Below are 22,169 nucleotides of genomic sequence, written 5' to 3'. Positions count from 1 at the left end.
CTAAAAAATCCTAAGTTTTCTCCCATACCCTTTTCCACCCTCTAATTGCAGAATTTTCCATCGCTTATTTTGGAGATTTTAAAAAGAAAACATCAAAGCAAATCAGTTTAAATCAAATCAAAGCAAACACAGCAAATCAATGCAGGGCTTGTTATAGATGTAAGATTAGAAAATCCAACACCATGGGGTTTTTCTTTTCGAATGACTGCGGCACAAACACCCATGGCTGTGTCTGCTGAGTGAGTGCGCTTGCATCAATCAGAAACCGCTGGCACTGGCCTTTATCTTCCGAGGAACTAAAGCCGCTGAATGAGAAACTAATTTTGGACTATGGATTTCTTTACTCTAAGATTACTGAGCCAGTAATCCCCACTGACATACAGCGGTTTTATGACTGGACGGCGATTGGTCAGATCAGAGATCACATCCACAGGTAGCCCAACAGAAGCATAAACTGGTCTATGACACAACAAAAAGAAGTCTTCTGCAAACAGGTTTTAAATAAATTCAAGGCTTTTTTTGATGGCACTTACCATATCTGCAAAATTCACAACAGACTTTGCGTAATTGTTTGTCTGGCCAACAGATAAACGGTGCTTTTTATACTGCAAGAAGAGTAAAGGATTTGTGAAATACGTAGATAGATAGATAGATAGATAGATAGATAGATAGATAGATAGATAGATAGATAGATAGATAGATAGATAGATAGATAGATAGATAGATAGATAGATAGATAGATAGATAGATAGATAGATAGATAGATAGATAGATAATGGATGGACCCTCCCGCACCACTCGTCACAAAGTCGGAAGTGACGAAACGTGTTGGGGCGTGGTTACATGGCGACCTAAGGAGGTGCAGCTGGCATCAAATGGTGGTGAGATAAGGACACGTTTTCGAAGTAACCTTGTGAAATGCTTATGTTTATTTTAAGAATGTGAGCAGCCCTTTTATTTGCTCCTGGTAGATTATTGTACCATTGAAAGTTTCCTCTTTTGTTTTCTCACATGACAATTGATCTATTATGATGTGGTGAGCAATGGCTGAGTTATCTGCCCTGGAGTTGTTTTATATACAAGCGGGTCTGCCGATGATGAGAATGGAAGACAACAATAGTTGGTCAGTGTGCCTTCTATTGGGAGCGGGATCAACTACTACACGTGAAGTGGAGACTTGGAGCAAGGACGGAAAGCACACAAATACAAACATCTATAGCAGGGATATGCAAACTGTGGCCCTCCAGCTGTTGCACAACTACAAGTCCCATGAGACTTAACAAGACTCTGACAGCCACAAGCATGACACTCAGAGCCAGAGGCATGATGGGACTTGTAGTTTTGCAACAGCTGGAGGGCCACAGTTTGCATATCCCTGATCTATAGCTTTCACAAACTTTTAACACACAGATCAGCACTGGGTGTTTTTTATTTATGTTTATTTAATTTAATTAAAAAGTTAAATATGATACAATTATTAATAAAAATATATATTATTTTTAAAAACCGTCAATTTCGGTTTCGGCCAAGTGCGTCCTGAATTTTCAGTTTCGGTACCAGAATTTTTATTTTGGTGCACCACTAATGGATAGAAATATGGAAATATGGAAAGATGGAAAGATGGAAAGATAGATAGATAGATAGATAGATAGATAGATAGATAGATAGATAGATAGATAGATAGATAGATAGATAGATAGATAGATAGATAGATAGATAGATAGATAGATAGATAGATAGATAGATAGATAGATAGATAGATAGATAGATAGATAGATAGATAGATAGATGTAAATACAATTATTTTACTCCATTTCCATATATTCTTTATTAATAACGGAATATATCATACCATCAGATGATCATTAACAATCATCAGCTCAACGTATTTTGTCTCATCCATGATACTGCCAGATAACTGTTCAATCTAAAAGTAAAAATGATTGGTGACAATGCAGTCAGAAATATATTCCTCAGGTTGTAAAGGTTCCATATTGCAGAATGTAAAGGACTATTCGCCATAACAGAAAAATAGATCTGTTTTTATAAGGATCAGAGGAAATAGAACGAGCAAAAGTAAACACTGGTAAAGCCTGGCCACATGTCATGTCATGGCGGTACATCTTAATGCTGCAATCTGACCCCCCAGGCATGTTATTAGGTGGCAATCACCTAAATACTTAGAGCCTAATTTATCCAATAGGAGGGGAAGGAGAAACTGGTAGACAGTGCCCATCATTGGTTATGTTTGGGGAAACCTGTCCATTTAATCTCTTCACCAAGAGTGGTCATCTAGTGCAGTGGTCCTCAACTCCGGTCCTCAGGGCCCACTAACAGGCCATATTTTAGGTATTACCTTGGGGAGATGCAGACTAGAGTACTGCAATCACTGAGCAGCAAATTATATCACCTGGGATGGATTTCAGTTATCTTGCAAACCTGGCCTGTTAGTGTGCCCTGAGGACCAGGGTTGAGGACCAAGGATCTAGTGGATGTATGCTACTGGCATAGAACCTTTTACTTTTAAGGGCCAATTTAAAGCTGACCTTCATTAACCCTTACACATATTAGGTCAGGTATTCCCCCTCTCCCAAGCCTCTCTCTGGCCTAAAAAATGATAAAAACCCTGCTGCGTTGCTTACATTTTTCCAGCTACAAGATCCCCCTAAGGCTCTGCTGCTAGGATGTAAAAGACACAAATGCATTCAACGCTGTATTATTGAATAAATTAGTAAAGACTAAGAGCAGTCAAATTTTCAGACAGAAAAATCTGCACAAAGGCTATAACTTACAGCCAGTAGAATGCTTCCCTTCAGGGCCAGGACAAGGGGTGGGCAGGAGAGATGGTTTCCCTGGGCACAATGGTTTATTGCAGGGATGGGGGGGGGCGCCTTGACCCTAACCCTAAGGGAAGGGCGGGGGGGCGCAGTTTGGCATCCTTGCCCTGGGCGCTGGATGGCCTTGTCCCGGTACTGCTTCCCTTATGCTGATTCCTCTTCTCTACTGTCACACAGGCTATCATCAAGAGACCCGACTATTACCCACCCTTTCCACCCGGCTGCTACAGAAGCTGTATTACTTTTGACAGCCCATTGGTTGAATTAAGCCCTGCTGCACCAGAAGACTACAGTGGTGGGGGGGGGGGGGGGGCAGGACAGTGGAAGATTTTCAGTAACATAAGAGGAATAAGCACAAGGGACACATCCTACTGACTGTAAGGTACAACCCTTCTGCTGATTTTTTTTTTTCTTAAGTCTTTAGGTGTATGCTTCATTGCAGCTATTGCAAAGACTAAAATTTGACTTGGTATTACTCTCTAGTTATACACTGTACTGCTGGCCGAAACGGGGACGGGGGGGGTTGAGTGCACACTGAGAGCCAAACAGTTGAGTTGGATGGGAAGGTACTGATAAGGAGAAAGCTGATAGGAGGTGAGAGTAGAGTGAGCAGAAAGACAATCTCATCAGTCTGCCACAGATCCTTCACTGCCCAGTCAGCAGGTTGAGTGCCGGTTCACATATCTGCGATGACAGACGTTGCATGTGATTCGGAGCGCACTGCTCTGCAAATCACATACGATGTCTGTGCAATGCAAATTCAGCCATGCAGATTTTATGGTTGAATTCGCATCGCATTCTGACACAACTCGCACAGGACCCTATATTTGGGTCCGCAGCAGAATCGGATTGCATGGTGGTTCACACCTATGTGATCCAATTCATGACAGTTCGCACAGCGATATGCAAATTGATCTGGGGGTGTCGTTAACTTTGTATTGACACCCCCAGTGATTTGCATATGGCAGTGTGAACTGCCTTCGAGTTGAATGTGATATGGGAATCCGCAGTGGTTTCGCAGGGTTCCCGCATCGCATATATGTGAACTGGGACGGAGGGGGGAGAAAGAAAACCACTGTCTAACTGTAACAATGAATGCGGTGTCATTCACCTGGCTATGCTTTGTGATAGGACTGTGTAAATCTCAGGACTGGATAGACAGAAATAAAATCCTTTGGCAGGTCAACCTGCTCCCATTTACGTTTTCAATCGGTGCATTTAGGTGTTCGCATGGCATTCAGCTATCACTGTATATACAGCAGCAATATTTTTTTCATATTCACTGTATAATTTAATGGTAATTTTAAACAGTAATTCCACTCTGAAAGCAGAAAGTGTTGTACTCACTTGTCTCTTCTTCCTGCGAGATCTTCTTGTCTGTGGAAGCTTTACAATTGTCTCATTCAAAGACCAGAATTCTATATAAGAAAAAAGCTTTTCATAGTCGTGATTGAAAACCTCACTGCATCCTCTGCCACAGCTATGCACTGATCAGCAATCTGTACTTTACAGCAAGTTTTGGGAAGTGTTCTTCTACAACATGGTCAGAAGACAAATGATGGAATAGGATGATACTTCTACTTAAAGTGTTACTAAACCCACAACAGTAATATCAGTCTGTATATGCAGTAAAGCCTGCTTGTTATACTCACTGTGGAACCTAAGGGGAGAATCATGCGCATTGTGTAAAAGGGCTGTCTTCTCTGATCCTTCCCTTCTTCCACAGTCCCCAATCCATCTACTGACAGAACCGAGGCTTAAGGAAAGGTTCATGCTCAGATTGGTGTGTATTGCTAGAGCGATTTTCTTTTTTTCTTGGGAGAGTGCATGTGATCAGCACAGGGCCAAACTGCACTGTCCAGACAGAGGGTCAGGGGTCATGCAGCCTCATAGTACAGTCAGGAGAGAATGAAAACTCCCCCTACAAGCTTTACCAGACACTGATAGAAGTCACAAGACTGCTATATACTGCTGAAGTGAAAAGGTAATTAGCAGTTTATATTTACTAAAATAACTGCATTTCCATTAGTGGTTGACCGATATCAAATTTTCGTTGCCGATACCGATATTTTGGCCATTGAATATTGGTATAGGCCGATATTTTCGTACATTTAAAAATTCTAATTTTCTTTATTTTTAGCACTTGACAAGTACTGTTGTGGAGGGATCTGGGGGTCTAAAAGACCCCAAACCCCTCCCCTGCACTTAAAAGCATTTAAAACAGCCCTAGTTTGGCTGTTTTTCATGCTGTCATTTTTTTAAATCTGGCTCCAGACAGTACCTGGAAGTGATGTCATGACATCACTTCCGGGTTTTTACATGGAGACCCGATCAGAGCCGAATGCAGCTTTGATCGGGTCTTCGGCGGTGTCCTGCCGAGGACAGCGGCTGTGAGGGCTGGTTGTCCGGTGTTGTGCCGAAACCAGGCACTCGGCTCTGATTGGAACTCCGCCTCAGTCTCTAGCCGTCTGCAATCCAGCTCCACCCAGCTCTGCCTCACCAGCTGAACTGAATTCCGCCCCTCCGGCCTTCTGCACTCCAGCTCCTGCCATGCTCCCTCCGCTCTGTGTAATCTATGGTATGTTTATAAAAGACTACACTACTTTATTTGAGTGCCTGGGGAAACCGGTTCAGGTCTCCCGGTGGGACGGGAGACCCGGGCGAGCCGCGGAAGGCGGCAGGACGGGGGGGGGGGGCGTTCCCTCCCGCTCCTTGTAATGACAGCCGAGTGGCTTCTCAGCCGCATCGGTTGTCATTACAAGACAGCCGACTGTCGGCTATGGACGCCGGTACCGGGCTGATGCCTCTAGCTGCAGGAATCACTCCTATACAAGCACTTCCCGAAATATCGGTAATATCGGTAACCTCAGGGGCGACTCCAATATATCGGGGAAAGTGCATATCGGCCCCCTATATATCGGCTTTGCCGATAATCGGTTGATCCCTAATTTCCATGTTCTGTGTACTGTGGGAGACCAGATATAGTGAATGCAGGGTCCTGGGTTTAGTAACATTTTAACTACTGCCATACTGAAGGGTTAAATCCTCCTTTATGTCAAGGGGACCGGAAAAAGCAGTGTTACTTTTCCGGTTCTTCACTTCTGCACTGCAAGAATGCTCCCCCACAGCCTCTTCTGCACTGTACATTGGTGGTCAAATGCCCTGTGACATCATCAAGACTGATGCAGGGCCCGTAGACTTGCACTGGAAGTGAGGATGCTGAGGAATAGTCCACTGGCAGGGCATAAGGAGCACTGTCTGCCAGGAGAGCAGAGGATCGGGTAAGTAAAACTGCTTTTTCCACCTGCTACACACAAACAAGCATTTTAAAGCAAGTGGGTAACATGTCCATACACAATACAATCTCCTTGTGCAATCTCTTAAGATTTGTAAGGAATTACATTTACAATCTATTCAATCTGTATCCAAGTAGGCAGGCCATTGCACGACATAATTATTGGTAGATTATTCAATCAAACTATTTGGTCAGCTTTATGCTGCCCACATATGAAAATGTATTTTCTTTTAAAGCAGAAAAATTCTCACCTCAGCTCCAGCAATGTGGCTCCCCTGAGCTCCTCGCCCGGCCGCTGACATCTTCTGGCGGCCGGCTTCCGGGTCTCGATAGCCGGCCGCTGTCATTGGCCAGGCAGGGATGGGATTTCAGTCAGATTGGCGATTGCTGAATTTGTACAGTGAGCTGTGCACAGAGCTGCTGTTAGAAATCACGGGGCCCAGTACAGCCTACCTGGCACGGCCCCCAACCCCCCCCCCCCCCCCCGAATATATTAAGACAATATTATCACTAAAAATACACTAAAATCATTATTAGCGGACACAAACATAACAGAGAACCCGCGTGAATTAGCCATTTTTATTTTTTTACATTTAAAAGAAAAAAGATTATAATTTTTTTTTAAATGTTAAAAATATTTACAATTATTTTATTTTACAATTTCTTTTACATTTTTAATAACAATGTTTAATTATTATATTTTTACAATTTGTTATTTTTTTACGGGACAGGGAAGCCTGCAGCTCTGTGTGTGTGGGGGGGGGGGGGCAATAACAGGAATGATGCCTTGTGTCTGTGTATCTCCCCGCAGCAGCTGAAAGCTGGCAGGAGGGGGAGAAACTGGCTTTCAGCTGTTGCAGAGAGGCACACAGAGCTACCTTCTGTAATTGCCCCCCTGCCCAACTGCACCGATTCCCCGTACTGTTGGGGCCCCCCTGTGTGCCCGGGCCCCTACAGAAGGACTGGTGCCCCCCCCCCCCATCAGAGGCCCTGGCTGCGCGTGCGTGACTCACTGTACAGGGGCAGACAGGCAGGTAAGTAGCTCTAATGCAGAAGAGACAAAGCATGCCTCTTCTGCATTCAAAACCCTGCCTGTCCACCAATATTATTTACTTTAATTAAAAAGTACTTAAAATTAGTTAAAAGTTCTACAATGCAAGCACAATGAAAATGCAAGTTAAAGCGGAGCTAAACCCATCAATTTAATGGTTTCGCACTTAACATTTAATGCATGCTGTGATTGCTCCAAATAAGAATGTCAGCATCACCGTGTATGAGCTCTAAAATCTTCCTTACTGTGAGTGTTGACGGGTTTCAGCCCAGGTGGGCATTAGTCATAACCGTCATTTAGTTATGACTAAGGCCCACCCGGGCTGAAATACAACAACACTCTTTGTGTGTGGATCTTACATCTCCTGTGGATCACAATAAAGAAGATTTTAAGGCTCACACACTGTGATGCCGACTTTCTTGTTTGGATGTCAGTTGGAAAGACTGAAGTCTGACAACACGTGTGGCTCTTTCACATGCTTAATGATAGTTGGGTTGTAGCACGCATCACTTTTTTTGTTGATTGGTATGCTGTGAATGCTAACTGTCACAGTTTCTTGTGCCTTCAATCAAACCATTAAAAATGTCTGGGGTCATAACTGATTAATGTGCATGGCAAATGATAACCAAACAGAGGATAAGATGGCAGCTTCCTTGGCTGTAAAGAATACTTCATAAGTAGTTTTCAATACTTTTAAACACTTGCCCTCCGGAATATTTACCCTCCTTCGTGATCAGGCTATTTTTTGCGATATGGTACTGCGTTACTTTAACTGGCAATTGCACGGTTGTGGAACTCTCTACCCAAATAAAAGTTGTCACTTTTTTTCCCACAAACAGAGCTTTTTTTGGGTGGTATTTGATCACCTCTGCTTGTTATTTTTTGTGCTATAAACAAAAAAATACTACAATTTTGAAAAAAAAAAATTCTACTTTTTGTTATAAATCATATCCAATAAAAAATAAATTAAAAAATCAAATTTCTTCATAAATTTAGGCCAAGATGTATTATGCTACATATTTTTGGAAAAAAGATTCCAATAAGTGTATATTGATTGGTTTGTGCAAAATTGATAGCTTCTACAACATATGGTGTATACTGGAATTTCTTTTTTTTTATACTAGTAATGGTGACGATCAGCGGCTTATAGCGGAACTATGACAATTGGACACTAACTGACACTTTTTTGTGGGACCCAGTGACACTAATACAGTGATCAGTGCTAAAAATATATTACAGTGATATATTTAGCACCGATCACTGTATTAGTGTCACTGGGTCCCACAAAAAAGTGTCAGTTAGTGTCCGAATTGTCATAGTTCGGCAATAAGCCGCTGAGCGTCACCAGCACACACTGGCTGGGAAGGGATTAAAGATCTATGGCAATCAAAGGGTTAAATGTGTGCCTAGCCAGTGTTTTTGTGTAAACTGTGTGCTGCTTTTACTAAGGGAAAAGATGGATTTTATTCCCTGCTTTGCAGGAACACAAAATCCATCACTTCCCCCCTGTTAGAATGGAGCTCTGCCTGGCTTACATAGGCAGAGGTCCATTCTATGTCTCTGCCTGATGATCGTCGGGTGCCGGCGGTGAGCAATCACAGCAGAAGCAACCTGCCGGCGGCGCACGTGTGCCCCCTAGTTGGACATGCAGAATCACGTATATACAGTATATGTAATTCTGCACAGGAGGGTCACCCTGTAGCAGTCATTTTGCTATGGGGAGGTCCTAAAGGGCTACTGAGACACTGTCACCTTGCCCAAGGAAAAGTGTCAGTGTCCCTGCAAAGGGCATTCCCTGACCCCCTTATACTCACCCAACCTGTGATCCCATGCAGCTCCCTTAGATGAGTAAAAGGGGGTCAGAGAATGGTGTTTGCAGAGACAGTATTTGTAGCTCCTGACTTTAAATTTTTTCGAAGGAGGCTGGATCTCCTCTCTAATCACTTCTGGACCGGAAGGATTTTCCCCGTTAATGAGCAGGCCATTTTTTATGATTCGGCACAGGGTTACTTTAACAGACAATTGCGTGGTCGTGTGATGCTGGACCTAAATAAAATCGATGTCCTTCCTTTCCCACAAATAGAGCTTTATTTTGGGGGTATTTGATCACCTCTGCGAATTTTATTCTTTTTGCGCTATAAACAAAAAAAAGAACGACAATTATGAAAAGAATATATATGTTTTCACCTGATTTGGATGTAAATACCCTCAAATTAAAGCTGAAAGTCTGCAGTTAAAGCACATCTTGTTTGTTTCAATTCAAATCCATTGTGGTGGTGTATAGAGCCAAAAAGATTAGAATTGTGTCGATGTCCCAATATTTATGGACCTGACTGTATATATATATATATATATATATATATATATATATATATATATATATATATTTTTTTTTTTTTTTACTAGTAATGGCGGCGATCAACGTTTTTTAGCGGGACTGCAACATTGCGGCGGACAGATCGGACCCCTAACTGACATTTTTGACACTTTTGGGGGGACCAGTGACATTACTACAGTAATCAGTGCTAAAAAATATGCACTGTTACTATAATAATGACACTGGCAGGGAAGGGGTTAACCTAGGGGTGATCAAAGGGTTAAGTGTGAACCTAGGGGAGTGTTTCCTAACTGTATGGGGGAAGGACTTGTGAAATAACCATAGATACCTGTGATCCTATATAGAAGGATCACAGGCACTCTGTGATCATTTCAGAGAGAAGAACGGTCAGCTGTGTTAACAACAGCTGACCGTCCTTCTCTCTCAGTGGGATGCGATCGCGGGTGCCCAGCGGCAATCGGTGCCACTGGTCCTATGGATCGGCATCCCCGCTGCCTATTGGGGGGCAGGAGCATGCCGCCAGCCCCGATCGCTCTTGCGGATCGCTGCATAGGTACGGCAATTCGTGCAGCCGAGCCAGCCTGCCGCAGTATATATGCGGCGAGTGGTCGGCAAGTGGTTAACTTAAATAATACCTGACAGACCTGCCATGACAGTCCTTGATCAGGCACTTCCTGTTTTTTAGTTGCACTCCTGCATAAGCCACCCTGTCATACGGGCTTCCATTGCTGACTACAAGTGGTCATTTCAACACACATTACACAGGTATAGTCCACTGTTGTCACCATTAGGAAACCTGGCCTGGGAAATGACATGCAGCTATTACAGGACTGCATGCAGACAGGAAGCAGCTGCAAAAATACTGCAATGAAACAGAAGCACTGAGATGGAATAAAGGATGAAAAAAAACAAGCAAACATTTTATTATAAACTAAAAAAAAAACAGGACAATGGTTAATGATACATAGGGGGAGGTTTACTAAAACTGGTGAACACAGAGTCTGGTGCAGCTGTGCATAGTAACCAGCCAGCTTCCAGGTTTTATTGGCAAAGCTTAAAGCGGTAATAATTAATAAAAAAAAAAATTTAATATATTGCAGCTTACCACTCATTAGATGTGGTGGCTGCATTTGTTTTCTTTTTAAGCTTTTCCCCCCTGGTGATCTCGCCAATAACACACCTCCTGTAATAGAGCCACTCTGGATGAAGGAGCACAGGGGGCACCTTTGGAAAGCAGCATTGTCAGTCTGGGGAGAGTGGGGTGTTAGATGTACTAGCAGATTTAGATAAAACAAAACCAAAGGAAATTCCCAGCTCAACTCACCAGCCAGCCTGTTACCAACCAAATTAACCAGTCTAATAATTTCCGTAAAAACAGGGGTTTAGTTAGTACCCATTTACAAATACATGCGTAAGCTGCAGAGGCCGTGACACGGCACCCCAGTAAAATCCGCGGTCCTAACTCTTCACATTTTTGAGAGCCTCCATAGTAGAGGCACATGCATTATAATGGATAGGCAGAGCGCAGGTGAGTCTGGAGGGAGCCCACCCCTCCTTAAAGACACAGAGGCGCACTGGAGACCCAGCACATAGCACTATGGCAGCAAAGGTGTCCAGTGCATTCCCTCACCAATATTCCAACCGTACAAATGGCAACTACCTCCACCTATAACTGGCCTTCACAGCGAGGAGCACATGGAAGGGCAACACACATCACAACAAAATTCCCAGCTCAACATCACCAGCCAGCCTGCTACCAACCGAATTACCCTGTCTAACAATAGCAGGCTGTCTGGTGAGTTGAGCTGGGAATTTTCTTTGGTTTTACACGCATTGCTCTTCCATGTGCTGGGTGTCCAGTGCGCCCCTGTGCCTTTAAGGAGGGGTGGGCTCCCTCCAGGCTCACCTGTCCTCTGCCTATCCATTATAATGCATGTGCTTCTAATATGGAGGCTCTCAAAAATGTATAGAGCTAGGACTGTGGATAAAAATGGGGTGCCTTGCCATGGCCGCCGCAGCTTACGCATGTATTTGTAAATGTGTGCTAAAAAAAAACCCTATTATTTAACGCAAATTTTAAATCAACAGCTGATTTTTGTAAACACCCCTATCAGTGGTAAATGGTTTGTCTCAAAACTCTAACTGCTACATTTGCAGGAGAGCTTGTTCTGTTTAAAAACAACAGACTTACTGGCCAGATCACCAGGTAAAAATAAAGGAAAGAAAGTCTAAAAAAGAAAACAAATGCTGCCACCACATCTAAGAACTGGTAATCTGCAATAAAATAAATGTTTGCTTTAGGATTGAATAACACTTTAAATGGACAAGCTGAATTTAAAAGCTGATTGGTTACTGTGCAAAACTGCACCAGATTCTGTGTGCTCCAGTTTTAGTAAATATCCCTCATAGTGTTTTAGCAAACAAAATGTCATTCCGTTAAGGTGGTTGTAAACCCTCTCATATACCCAGTGAAGTGAATAGCCTCAGGTGATACACAGAGATTAAATAAATCCTCCTCTATAAGTTGTACTTGTTTATCTGCAGCCATAAAGTGCACAATTGTGATAAAAATCCTTCTGCATCTGTCAGGAGCAGAGAGGAGGGGTCAGAGAGCTGCAGTTACAGCTCTCTTGTACACTGTGTGAGAGCTGATTGGAGGAAAGGGACACCCCCTCCACACACTGCAGAGGAGCAAAGGAACATGCAATGCTGTATTCTGAATAGACCAGCTGTATGCTGAGCTCCCTCCCCCATCCCAGATTTTATCTCATATGCCGGAAAAACATCTCAGAAGTGACTCATGCTGATAACAGAGTATCGAAGCACCAGAGAGAAACCACACTTAGAGCTTTGGTCAGAGACAAGTAAACACTATAGATATACTGTATATATATTTATAGTATATATATAAAATATACTGTATATTATATTTATATGCTGCCGAATCGCGCTAACATCGCGCAAACAGAATCACGGGACGCATGACGCACAAAAGAAGCTCTTGTACCTTTTTTGGGCGTCATGCGTCCCGCGATTCTGTTTGCGCGATGTTACCACGATTCGGCAGCCGGAAATCGCGGCAACATCGCACAGCGTTTGGGGTGCCATTGCAAATCACGGGCATCGCACAGGCGTCCCGCGATTTGCAATGATTTCCGGATCGCGGGCAGAATCTCTGTGATTCTGCCCGCGATCCGCTACGCCTACATGTGAACGTAGCCTGATTGTTTAGGCAGAATCATATGTACATGCACGCTGCTATCGTCTAAGGACGAAGATTTATATATGGGGCGAATGCAGACGTGACATGACTTATTCTTGAGGAAATAACTGCTATCAGAATATAGAAAACCAGGAAATAATCAGCGCAATCCCAAATTAAATACTAATAGTAATAACTGAAGGCTGCTTACATTAAGTGCTTCCACTACACCAAAATAATACTAATAAAATACAATGCAGCGCCACTCAACAAATATTCATATAAAATTATAAGGTGCAAACAGTGAATAAGTGCATCAAAAATACTCTGTAATCAATAGAATGTATCAATCAAAATTATATATAAAAATAAATTAATCCAATTTTCAGTGCTAAATAAAGTGCTAGTGCAGGTGACCATTCCACATTCCAAAAAATTACTGGTTTCATTTTTTGGAATGTGGAATGGTCACCTGCACTAGCACTTTATTTAGCACTGAAAATTGGATTAATTTATATATATATATATATATATATATATATATAATTTTAATTGATACATTCTATTGATTACAGAGTATTTTTTATGCACTTATTCACTGTTTGCACCTTATAATTTTATATGAATATTTATTGAGTGGCGCTGCATTGTATTTATTAATAACTGCCTTTAGCCCAGAAAATGTAATACAATCAAATTATTTTCCTATTAGATGGATCAACTTTAAGAAATGCATCTGTTTTTTTTTTTTTTCTAGCGATATAAATGAAAAAATACAAAAAAAAAAAAAAAAAAAAAACAATATTTTCTACATTTTGTTATAAAACATATCCAATAAAAATAATTTTTTTATATAAATGTTGGCCAAAATTTATTCTGTTACATGTCTTTGGTAAAAAACAAATCCCAATAGGTGTATTTTATTTAATGATGTAGTTTATGATGTCAGATATAATGATGTCTGATGTAGTTTGTGATTTTAGACATAATGATGTCTGATGTAGCCAAAATATAGTCAAGAATGATCATTTTATGTCGACAAAAATCTTTAGAGTGAAGTTAGGACAGAGAAAACAAAGCCGATTGAAGGCTATAACAGAATGAGATCCTGGAACAGAGGAAATAAATAAAATATAAGTTCTTTTCTGTGTTCCATCTCTCATTCTATGTCCCAGGAGAGAGCACACAGAAATGTGTTTTTAGGTCAGGCCGTATCTGTCTAGACTGTATTCCCAAGCAAAACTTACCTGAAGGAAGTTCATCAAGGGGAAATTCAAGTATTTTTGATTTGTAAACAGAGTGTAAATGGTATTCCTCCTGAAATAAAAAAGAAAGGAAATGTTTTCTTCCATAAAATCTTTATTTTATACATCATTATTTTAATGATATTTTATTATATTATATTTTATATATATATATTATATATTATATAAATATATATTATATATATATATATATATTTTTTTTATATATATATATATATATATATATATATATATATATTATATATATATTATATATATTATATAATATATTATATATATATATATATATATATATATATTTATATAATATATATATTATTATATTTTATTATATTATAATCTTTATTTATACATCAATCAGTAACTAAAATGTATGTAGAGACGCTATTTATTTATTTATTTTTAGTTTTGAAAAGAGTAGAAATGGGTTAGAACCCTTGTCAAGTTTTTATTGCCATTTGTGCCCCTTCCTGGAAGATTCACCCTCTTTATTTGTCCAGGTGGCTATTGTCACTGATGGGAAATCCTACATTTTAGGCTCAGTTCACATACTGTATATACAGATTGAATGCGTTTGTAACCGCATCTTATTCACATAACATGTGAGTGTGACCGGCTTTCAATGGAGCTGCTTCACACATGTCCGGGGGGGGGGCTGCTTAGCGGTTTAGGAAAGGGTCCTGTGCATTTTTGGGTCAGATTTCAGGAAAAAATGTGCACCTGAATAAGTGAACCGAAACACACAGGACACCGGACTGCAAAACACAACCGCAAATACGTGAACCCAGCCTTAGAGTTGTCCCCAGTGGAGATGCACTGGAATTTCGGTGGTGGAAACATATTGGCCAAAAATGGTGCTACTGGCATTTTGCCGATAAATGAAATAGGAGCGGATAACGATGCCGAAAACACACATGATTTTGCAGCAATTTTACTGTGCTTATGGTGTGTTTTTCATAGGTCATCTGGCTCAAAAACCACATCAAGAACGTAACACAGGTGCGGTATTGATCCGCTCTTGCTGCGTTCTCAATGCATTTCAACAGGGAGGTGCGTTTTTGGTGCGTTTTTTTTAACTTACCCAAAATGCAGCAAGCAGGATTTTTAACCTCCCTGGCGGTATGATTCTTTCCGATTTTAGGTGCTGAAAGCGGTACCATTATTTTGCATGTAATTCTTAAGAATGAGCAGCCCAAACCAACTATTTACATATGATTTTTTTTTTTACTGTGCGTTCTTCTTTATAACATCTCGGGTATGATAAAGTTTGAAACACAAAATTAAAAATTATAATATAATAAATGACTTTATAAATAAGTTAAAGTATGTATGTATGTCATATATATATATATATATATATATATATATATATACAGTGGGTACGGAAAGTATTCAGACCCCTTTAAATTTTTCACTCTTTGTTATATTGCAGCCATTTGCTAAAATCATTTAAGTTCATTCTTCTTCCTCATGAATGTACACATAGCACCCCATACTGACAGAAAAACACAGAATTGTTGACATTGTTGCAGATTTATTAAAAAAGAAAAACTGAAATATCACATGGTCCTAAGTATTCAGACCCTTTACTGTGACACTCATATATTTAACTCAGGTGCTTTCCATTTCTTCGGATCATCCTTGAGATGGTTCTACACCTTCATTTGAGTCCAGCTGTGTTTGATTATACTGATTGGACTTGATTAGGAAAGCCACACACCTGTCTATATAAGACCTTCCAGATCACAATGCATGTCAGAGCAAATGAGAATCATGAGGTCAAAGGAACTGCCTGAAGAGCTCAGAGACAGAATTGTGGCAAGGCACAGATTTGGCCAAGGTTACAAAAAGATTTCTGCTGCACTTAAGGTTCCTAAGAGCACAGTGGCCTCCATAATCCTCAAATGGAAGACGTTTGGGACGACCAGAACCCTTCCTAGAGCTGGCCGTCCGGCCAAACTGAACTATCGGGGGAGAAGAGCCTTGGTGAGAGAGGTAAAGAAGAACCCAAAGATCACTGTGGCTGAGCTCCAGAGATGCAGTCAGGAGATGGGAGAAAGTTGTAGAAAGTCAACCATCACTGCAGCCCTCCACCAGTCGGGGCTTTATGGCAGAGTGGCCCGACGGAAGCCTCTCCTCAGTGTAAGACACATGAAAGCCTGCATGGAGTTTGCTAAAAAACACCTGAAGGACTCCAAGATGGTGAGAAATAAGATTCTCTGGTCTGATGAGACCAAAATAGAACTTTTTGGCCTTAATTCTAAGCGGTATGTGTGGAGAAAACCAGGCACTGCTCATCACCTGTCCAATACAGTCCCAACAGTGAAGCATGGTGGTGGCAGCATCATGCTGTGGGGGTGTTTTTCAGCTGCAGGGACAGGACGACTGGTTGCAATCGAGGGAAAGATGAATGCGGCCAAGTACAGGGATATCCTGGACAAAAACCTTCTCCAGAGTGCTCTGGACCTCAGACTGGGCCGAAGGTTTACCTTCCAACAAGACAATGACCCTAAGCACACAGCTAAAATAACGAAGGAGTGGCTTCACAACAACTCCGTGACTGTTCTTGAATGGCCCAGCCAGAGCCCTGACTTAAACCCAATTGAGCATCTCTGGAGAGACCTAAAAATGGCTGTCCACCAACGTTTACCATCCAACCTGACAGAACTGGAGAGGATCTGCAAGGTGGAATGGCAGAGGATCCCCAAATCCAGGTGTGAAAGACTTGTTGCATCTTTCCCAAAAAGACTCCTGGCTGTATTAGATCAAAAGGGGGCTTCTACTAAATACTGAGCAAAGGGTCTGAATACTTAGGACCATGTGATATTTCAGTTTTTCTTTTTTAATAAATCTGCAACAATGTCAACAATTCTGTGTTTTTCTGTCAGTATGGGGTGCTATGTGTACATTCATGAGGAAGAAGAATGAACCTAAATGATTTTAGCAAATGGCTGCAATATAACAAAGATTGAAAAATTTAAGGGGGTCTGAATACTTTCCGTACCCACTGTATATATATATATATATATATATATATATATATATATATATATATACATAATGTATACATATATTATATATATATATATATATATATATATATATATATACATATATTATATATATATATATATATATATATATATATATATATATGTATATATATATGTATATATACATATATATATATATATACGTATATATATTTATATATATTTATATACTGTATATATATATATATATATATATATATATATATACATATATATATACGTATATATATTTATATATATTTATATACTGTATATATATATATATATATATATATATATATATTTATATATATACATAAAAAGTACAGTAAAACTGCAGGAAAGGGCACTGGGGGGCAATCTAATGTGAATTTATTTTATTTTGCTATGTATCAGTGTGTTTGGTGTGTTTTACATTTGAATTTGCCGCCGGTTCCACCCCCCTGCGAATGCCACGTCGCAGGAGACGGAAGCTGGGGCACGGAGAGCATTGGGCGGAAGATCCGTTCCCGCACACCGCCCGCATACATCGCTGGATCCCGGTGACAAGGTAAGTAACCCCTCTACAAGGATCCAGCGATGCTTCTGGCGGTACCCCGAGTGTGGCTCGGGGTTACCGCTTTCGACAGTGAAATGTAGCCCGGAGCCACACTCGGGAATACCGCTAAGAAGGTTAACACGGTTGTACTGTTTACTGCGCCATCCCTAAATATACAGCAGCCAGCAACAACGAATGACAATTTATGAAGACAATGGAAAAGCAAAAATAGCGCTGAAAATTTTTGCTTTTCCAGGATTTTTAACACCACAACAGAAGTGCAACGAACCAGTGGGAAGACATACATAGAATTTTAGGGGATACATTTTTCTTCAGTTTTTCTTGCGCTAAAGGTGCCGATAATGGCCAACAATAAATTTATATTCATTTAACCAGTTCTGGACTGGAATGATTTGCCCCCTTAATGACTAGGCCATATTTTGCGATTCGGCACTGCGTTATTTTAATGGAAAATTTTGCGGTTGGGCGACGCTGTACCCTAATAAAATTGATGTCCTTTTTTTTCCAACAAATAGAGCTTTCTTTTGGTGGTATTTGATCACCTGTGCGATTTTTTTTTTTTTTTTTTGCGCTATAAACAAAAAAAGAGCGACAACAATATTTTTCACTTTCTGCTATATAACATTATCAAAAAAAAAAAAATTAAAAATCAAATTTTTTCATCCTTTTAGGCCAATTTGTATTTTGCTACATATCTTTGGTAAAAAAAAAATCGCAATAAGCGTATTTTGCGCAAAAGTTATCATGTCTACTAACTACGGGAAAGATTTATGTCATTTTTATTTATTTATTTTTACTAGTAATGGAGGCGATCTGCGATTTTTAGCGGGACTGCGACATTGCGGCGGACAGATCGGACCCCTAACTGACCTTTTTGACACTTTTGGGGGGACCAGTGACATTACTACAGTAATCAGTGCTAAAAAATATGCACAGTTACTGTAATAATGACATTGGCAGGGAAGGAAGGGGTTAACCTAGGGTTGATCCAAGGGTTAACTGTAAGCCTAGGGGAGTATTCTCTAACTGTGGGGGGAGGGGCTTGTGAAATAACCATAGAGATCTGTGATCCTATATAGAAGGATCACAGGCACTCTGTGATCATTTCAGAGAGAAGAACGGTCGGCTGTGTTTACAACAACTGACCGTTCCTCTCTCTCAGTGGGGAGCCATCATGGGTGCCCGGTGGCTTCCCTGCTGCCTAGTGGGGGTGGTAGCGTGCCGGCGGAGGCGTGCCCTCGCCCCCCCAGCACCACGTGCGCAATCGATGTAGTACTACATCGGCGGCGTGCCCTCGCCCCCCCAGCACCATGTGTGCAACCGATGTAGTACTACATCGGTTTGTGCAGCCGAGCCAGCCTGCCGCACTAAAACTGTGGCCGGCAGGTGGGCGTTAAGTGGCTAAATTCATGATGTTAATTGAGAAGTCAAATATAATACAATCAGTCCTCAAAATTTCCACTCCGCTGCTCGCATTCGTCGAGTGGAAATATTTTGAGGGCGAGTGTTGAGCCACATTGGAGGGGCGGTTCCATACCATAATACAGGGATACTCAGAGGAGGAGTGTAAAAGGCGAATGAGACTCTGTAGTGGGGTGTGATTCTGGAGGTGAGCGGGCACTTTGTATAGAGGTGGTGCTTCACAGGACACATTTGTGAAGACTATTTTGTCACGTTTTTTGAACACAGTGGTGTGAGTTGGGAAGATATCCTATGCACATACAGGGAGACTGTTAGAGACATTTTAGTTATTTTTTCTATTTGTTTAACCACTTGCCTACAGTGCACTTTCACCCCCTTCCTGCCCAGACCGATTTTCAGCTTTCAGCGCTCTCACACTTTGACTGAGAATTACTCAGTCATGCAACACTGTACCCATACAAAAATTGTGTCCTTTTTTTCACACAAATAGAGCTTTCTTTTGATGGTATTTAATCACTACTGGGTTTTTTATTTTTTGTGCTATAAATAAAAAAAGACTGAAAATATCGTGAAAAAACGCATTTTTCTTTGTTTCGGTCATAAAATTTTGCAAATTAGTCATTTTTCTTCACAAATTTTGGCCAAAATTTATACTGCTACTTATCTTTGGTAAAAAAAACCCAAATAAGTGTATATTATTTAGTCTTTGTGAAAGTTATAGAGTCCACAAGTTATGGTGCGAATCATTGAAAATTGATCACACTTGATCACACCTGATGTACTGAAGGCCTATCTCATTTCTTGAGACACTAAAAGGTCAGGAAAGTACAAATACCCCCCAAATTACCCCTTTTTGGAAAGTAGACATTCCAAGGTATTTAATAAGGGGCATGATGAGTTTTTTGAAGTTGTAATTTTTTCCCACAATGCTTTGCAAAATGAAGATTTTTTTATTTTTATTTTTTTTTTTTTACAAATTGCCATATTAACAGGTTATTTCTCTCACACAGCACATGTATACTTGCAACTACACCCCAAAACACATTCTACTACTCCTCCTGAGTATGGCGATACCACATGTGTGAGACTTTTTCACAGCCTGGCCACATACAGAGGCCTAACATTCAAGTAGCCCCGTCCGGCATTCTAGGAGCACAAATTACACATATCATTTCCTGACAACCTATCGCACTTTTGAAGGCCCTGGAGCACCAGGACAATGGAAACCCCCATAAAATGACCCCATTTTGGAAAGCAAACAGCCCAACGTATAATTTTTGAGGCATAATGAGTCTTTTGAATATGTCATTTTTTTCCACAAGTTTTTGGAAAATGTGGAAAGAAAATGGAAACACATTTTTTTTTACACAAAGCTGTCCATTTATGCAATATTTCTAACACATCGCATGTACATAGCAAAACTTGCACCCCAAAATACATTCTGCTATTCCTCCTGAGTATGGCGATACCACATGTGTAACACTTTTTCACAGCCTGGCCACATACATAGGCCTCACATCCAAGTAGCGCTTTACACAAAGTTGTCCATTTATCCACTTTAAGACTATTTTTGACACTTGGTGTTTACAAGCTAAAATCATTTTTTTTGCTAGAAAACTACTTTGAACCCCCAAACATTATATATTTTTTTTTAGCAGAGACCCTAGAGAATAAAATGGAGATCGTTGCAATATTTTTTATCACACCATATTTGCGCAGCAGTCTTCCAAATGCGATTTTTTTGAAAAAAATTCACTTTTTTGAACTAAAAAATAAGAAAACAGTAAATTTAGCCCAATTTTTTTCCATAATGTGAAAGATAATGTTACGCCGAGTAATTAGATACCCAACATGTCATGCTTCAAAATTGCGCATGCTCACAGAATGGCGCCAAACATTGGTACTTAAAAATCCCCATAGGCAACATTTTCAAAATTTCTGCAGGTTACTAGCTTAGAGTTACAGAGGAGGTCTAGGGCTCAAATTATTGCACTCGCTCTAACGATCGCGGCGATACCTCACATGTATGGTTTGAACACCGTTTACATATGTGGGCGGGACTTGCGTATGCGTTTGCTTCTGCGCGCGAGCTAACGGGGACAGGGCGCTTTAATTTTTTTTTTTTTTTTTCCTATTTATTTTATTTATTATTTTTTATTTTTACACAGTTAAAAAAAAAAAATGTTTTGATCATTTTTATTCCTATTACAAGGAATATAAACATCCCTTGTAATAGAAATAGGCATGACAGGTCCTCTTTATTGTGAGATCTGGGGTCAAAAAGACCTCACACCTCACAACTACACTAAAAAAGAAAAAAAAAAAAAAATTGTTGAAAGAGGAAAAAAAAAAAAGCAAAAAAAAAAAGCAAAAAAAAAAAGCGGCCCTTTAAACCGGTTGCTAGGCAACGTCTTTTGACGTAGCTCCGGTCTTCCAAGACCATAGAGTTGAATGAGGGCCATCTTGCCCTCACTCGACTTCCTGTCTCTGAGGATCCGGGATCGGATAGTTTTCCCCGCTGCCGGCTGGTCCGGTAAGCTGGGAAAACATCTGGGACGCGGCAGGAGGGGGGGGGGGCACATCTTCCCCTGCACCGTAAGGGTAATTCCGCGGCGAATCCGCCACTGGGACCACCCTTATCTGAAAGCCGACCGCCCGCCGTTTCAAAAAATACCGGGGTTAGGGGGGCTATCTGCTGCCATAACCCCAGTATTTAGCTTTTAATGGCCGACGCATATAGTCGTTAGGCGGTCAGTAAGTGATTGCATGTATATGGCAAACAGGTGACGATGACTGACGGGGTGACAGGTGACGATGACTGATGGGGTGACAGGTGACGATGACTGATGGGGTGACAGGTGACGATGACTGATGGGGTGACAGGTGACGATGATTGATGAGGTGACAGGTGACGATGATTGATGAGGTGACAGGTGACGATGATTGATGGGGTGACAGGTGACGATAATTGATGGGGTGACAGATGACAATCACTGATGGGGTGACATGTGACGATGATTGATGGGGTGACAAGTGACGATCACTGATGGGGTGTCAAGTGACGATGACTGATGGGGTGACAGGTGACGATGACTGATGGGGTGACAGTGATTGATGGGGTGACAGGTGACGGGCGATGGTCACTGATGGGTGACAGGTGACGGGCGA

At 40.9% G+C, this 22,169-nt stretch overlaps 1 protein-coding gene across 6 annotated transcripts in view; it reads right to left on the bottom strand.

The window, feature by feature from the left end:
* ADAM22 (ADAM metallopeptidase domain 22) overlaps window positions 1–22,169 on the bottom strand; it is a 491,004-nt gene that overhangs the window by 130,716 nt on the left and 338,119 nt on the right. For all 6 annotated transcript variants that reach the window (XM_082259181.1, XM_082259183.1, XM_082259185.1 and 3 more), the window contains exons 7-10: window positions 13,971–14,040; window positions 4,185–4,255; window positions 1,853–1,927; window positions 534–605 (exon numbers count right to left, since the gene is read on the bottom strand). In XM_082259181.1, the coding sequence (XP_082115307.1) occupies window positions 534–605; window positions 1,853–1,927; window positions 4,185–4,255; window positions 13,971–14,040 (288 nt within the window). The remainder of the gene's footprint in view (window positions 1–533; window positions 606–1,852; window positions 1,928–4,184; window positions 4,256–13,970; window positions 14,041–22,169) is intronic.

The sequence above is a fragment of the Pelophylax lessonae genome (assembly GCF_965119305.1).
Source record: "Pelophylax lessonae genome assembly, chromosome: 5".
Taxonomy (NCBI): Eukaryota; Metazoa; Chordata; class Amphibia; order Anura; family Ranidae; genus Pelophylax; species Pelophylax lessonae.
Note: the sequence above shows the minus strand (reverse complement) of the source record. Positions and strands in the feature narration are given on the sequence as shown.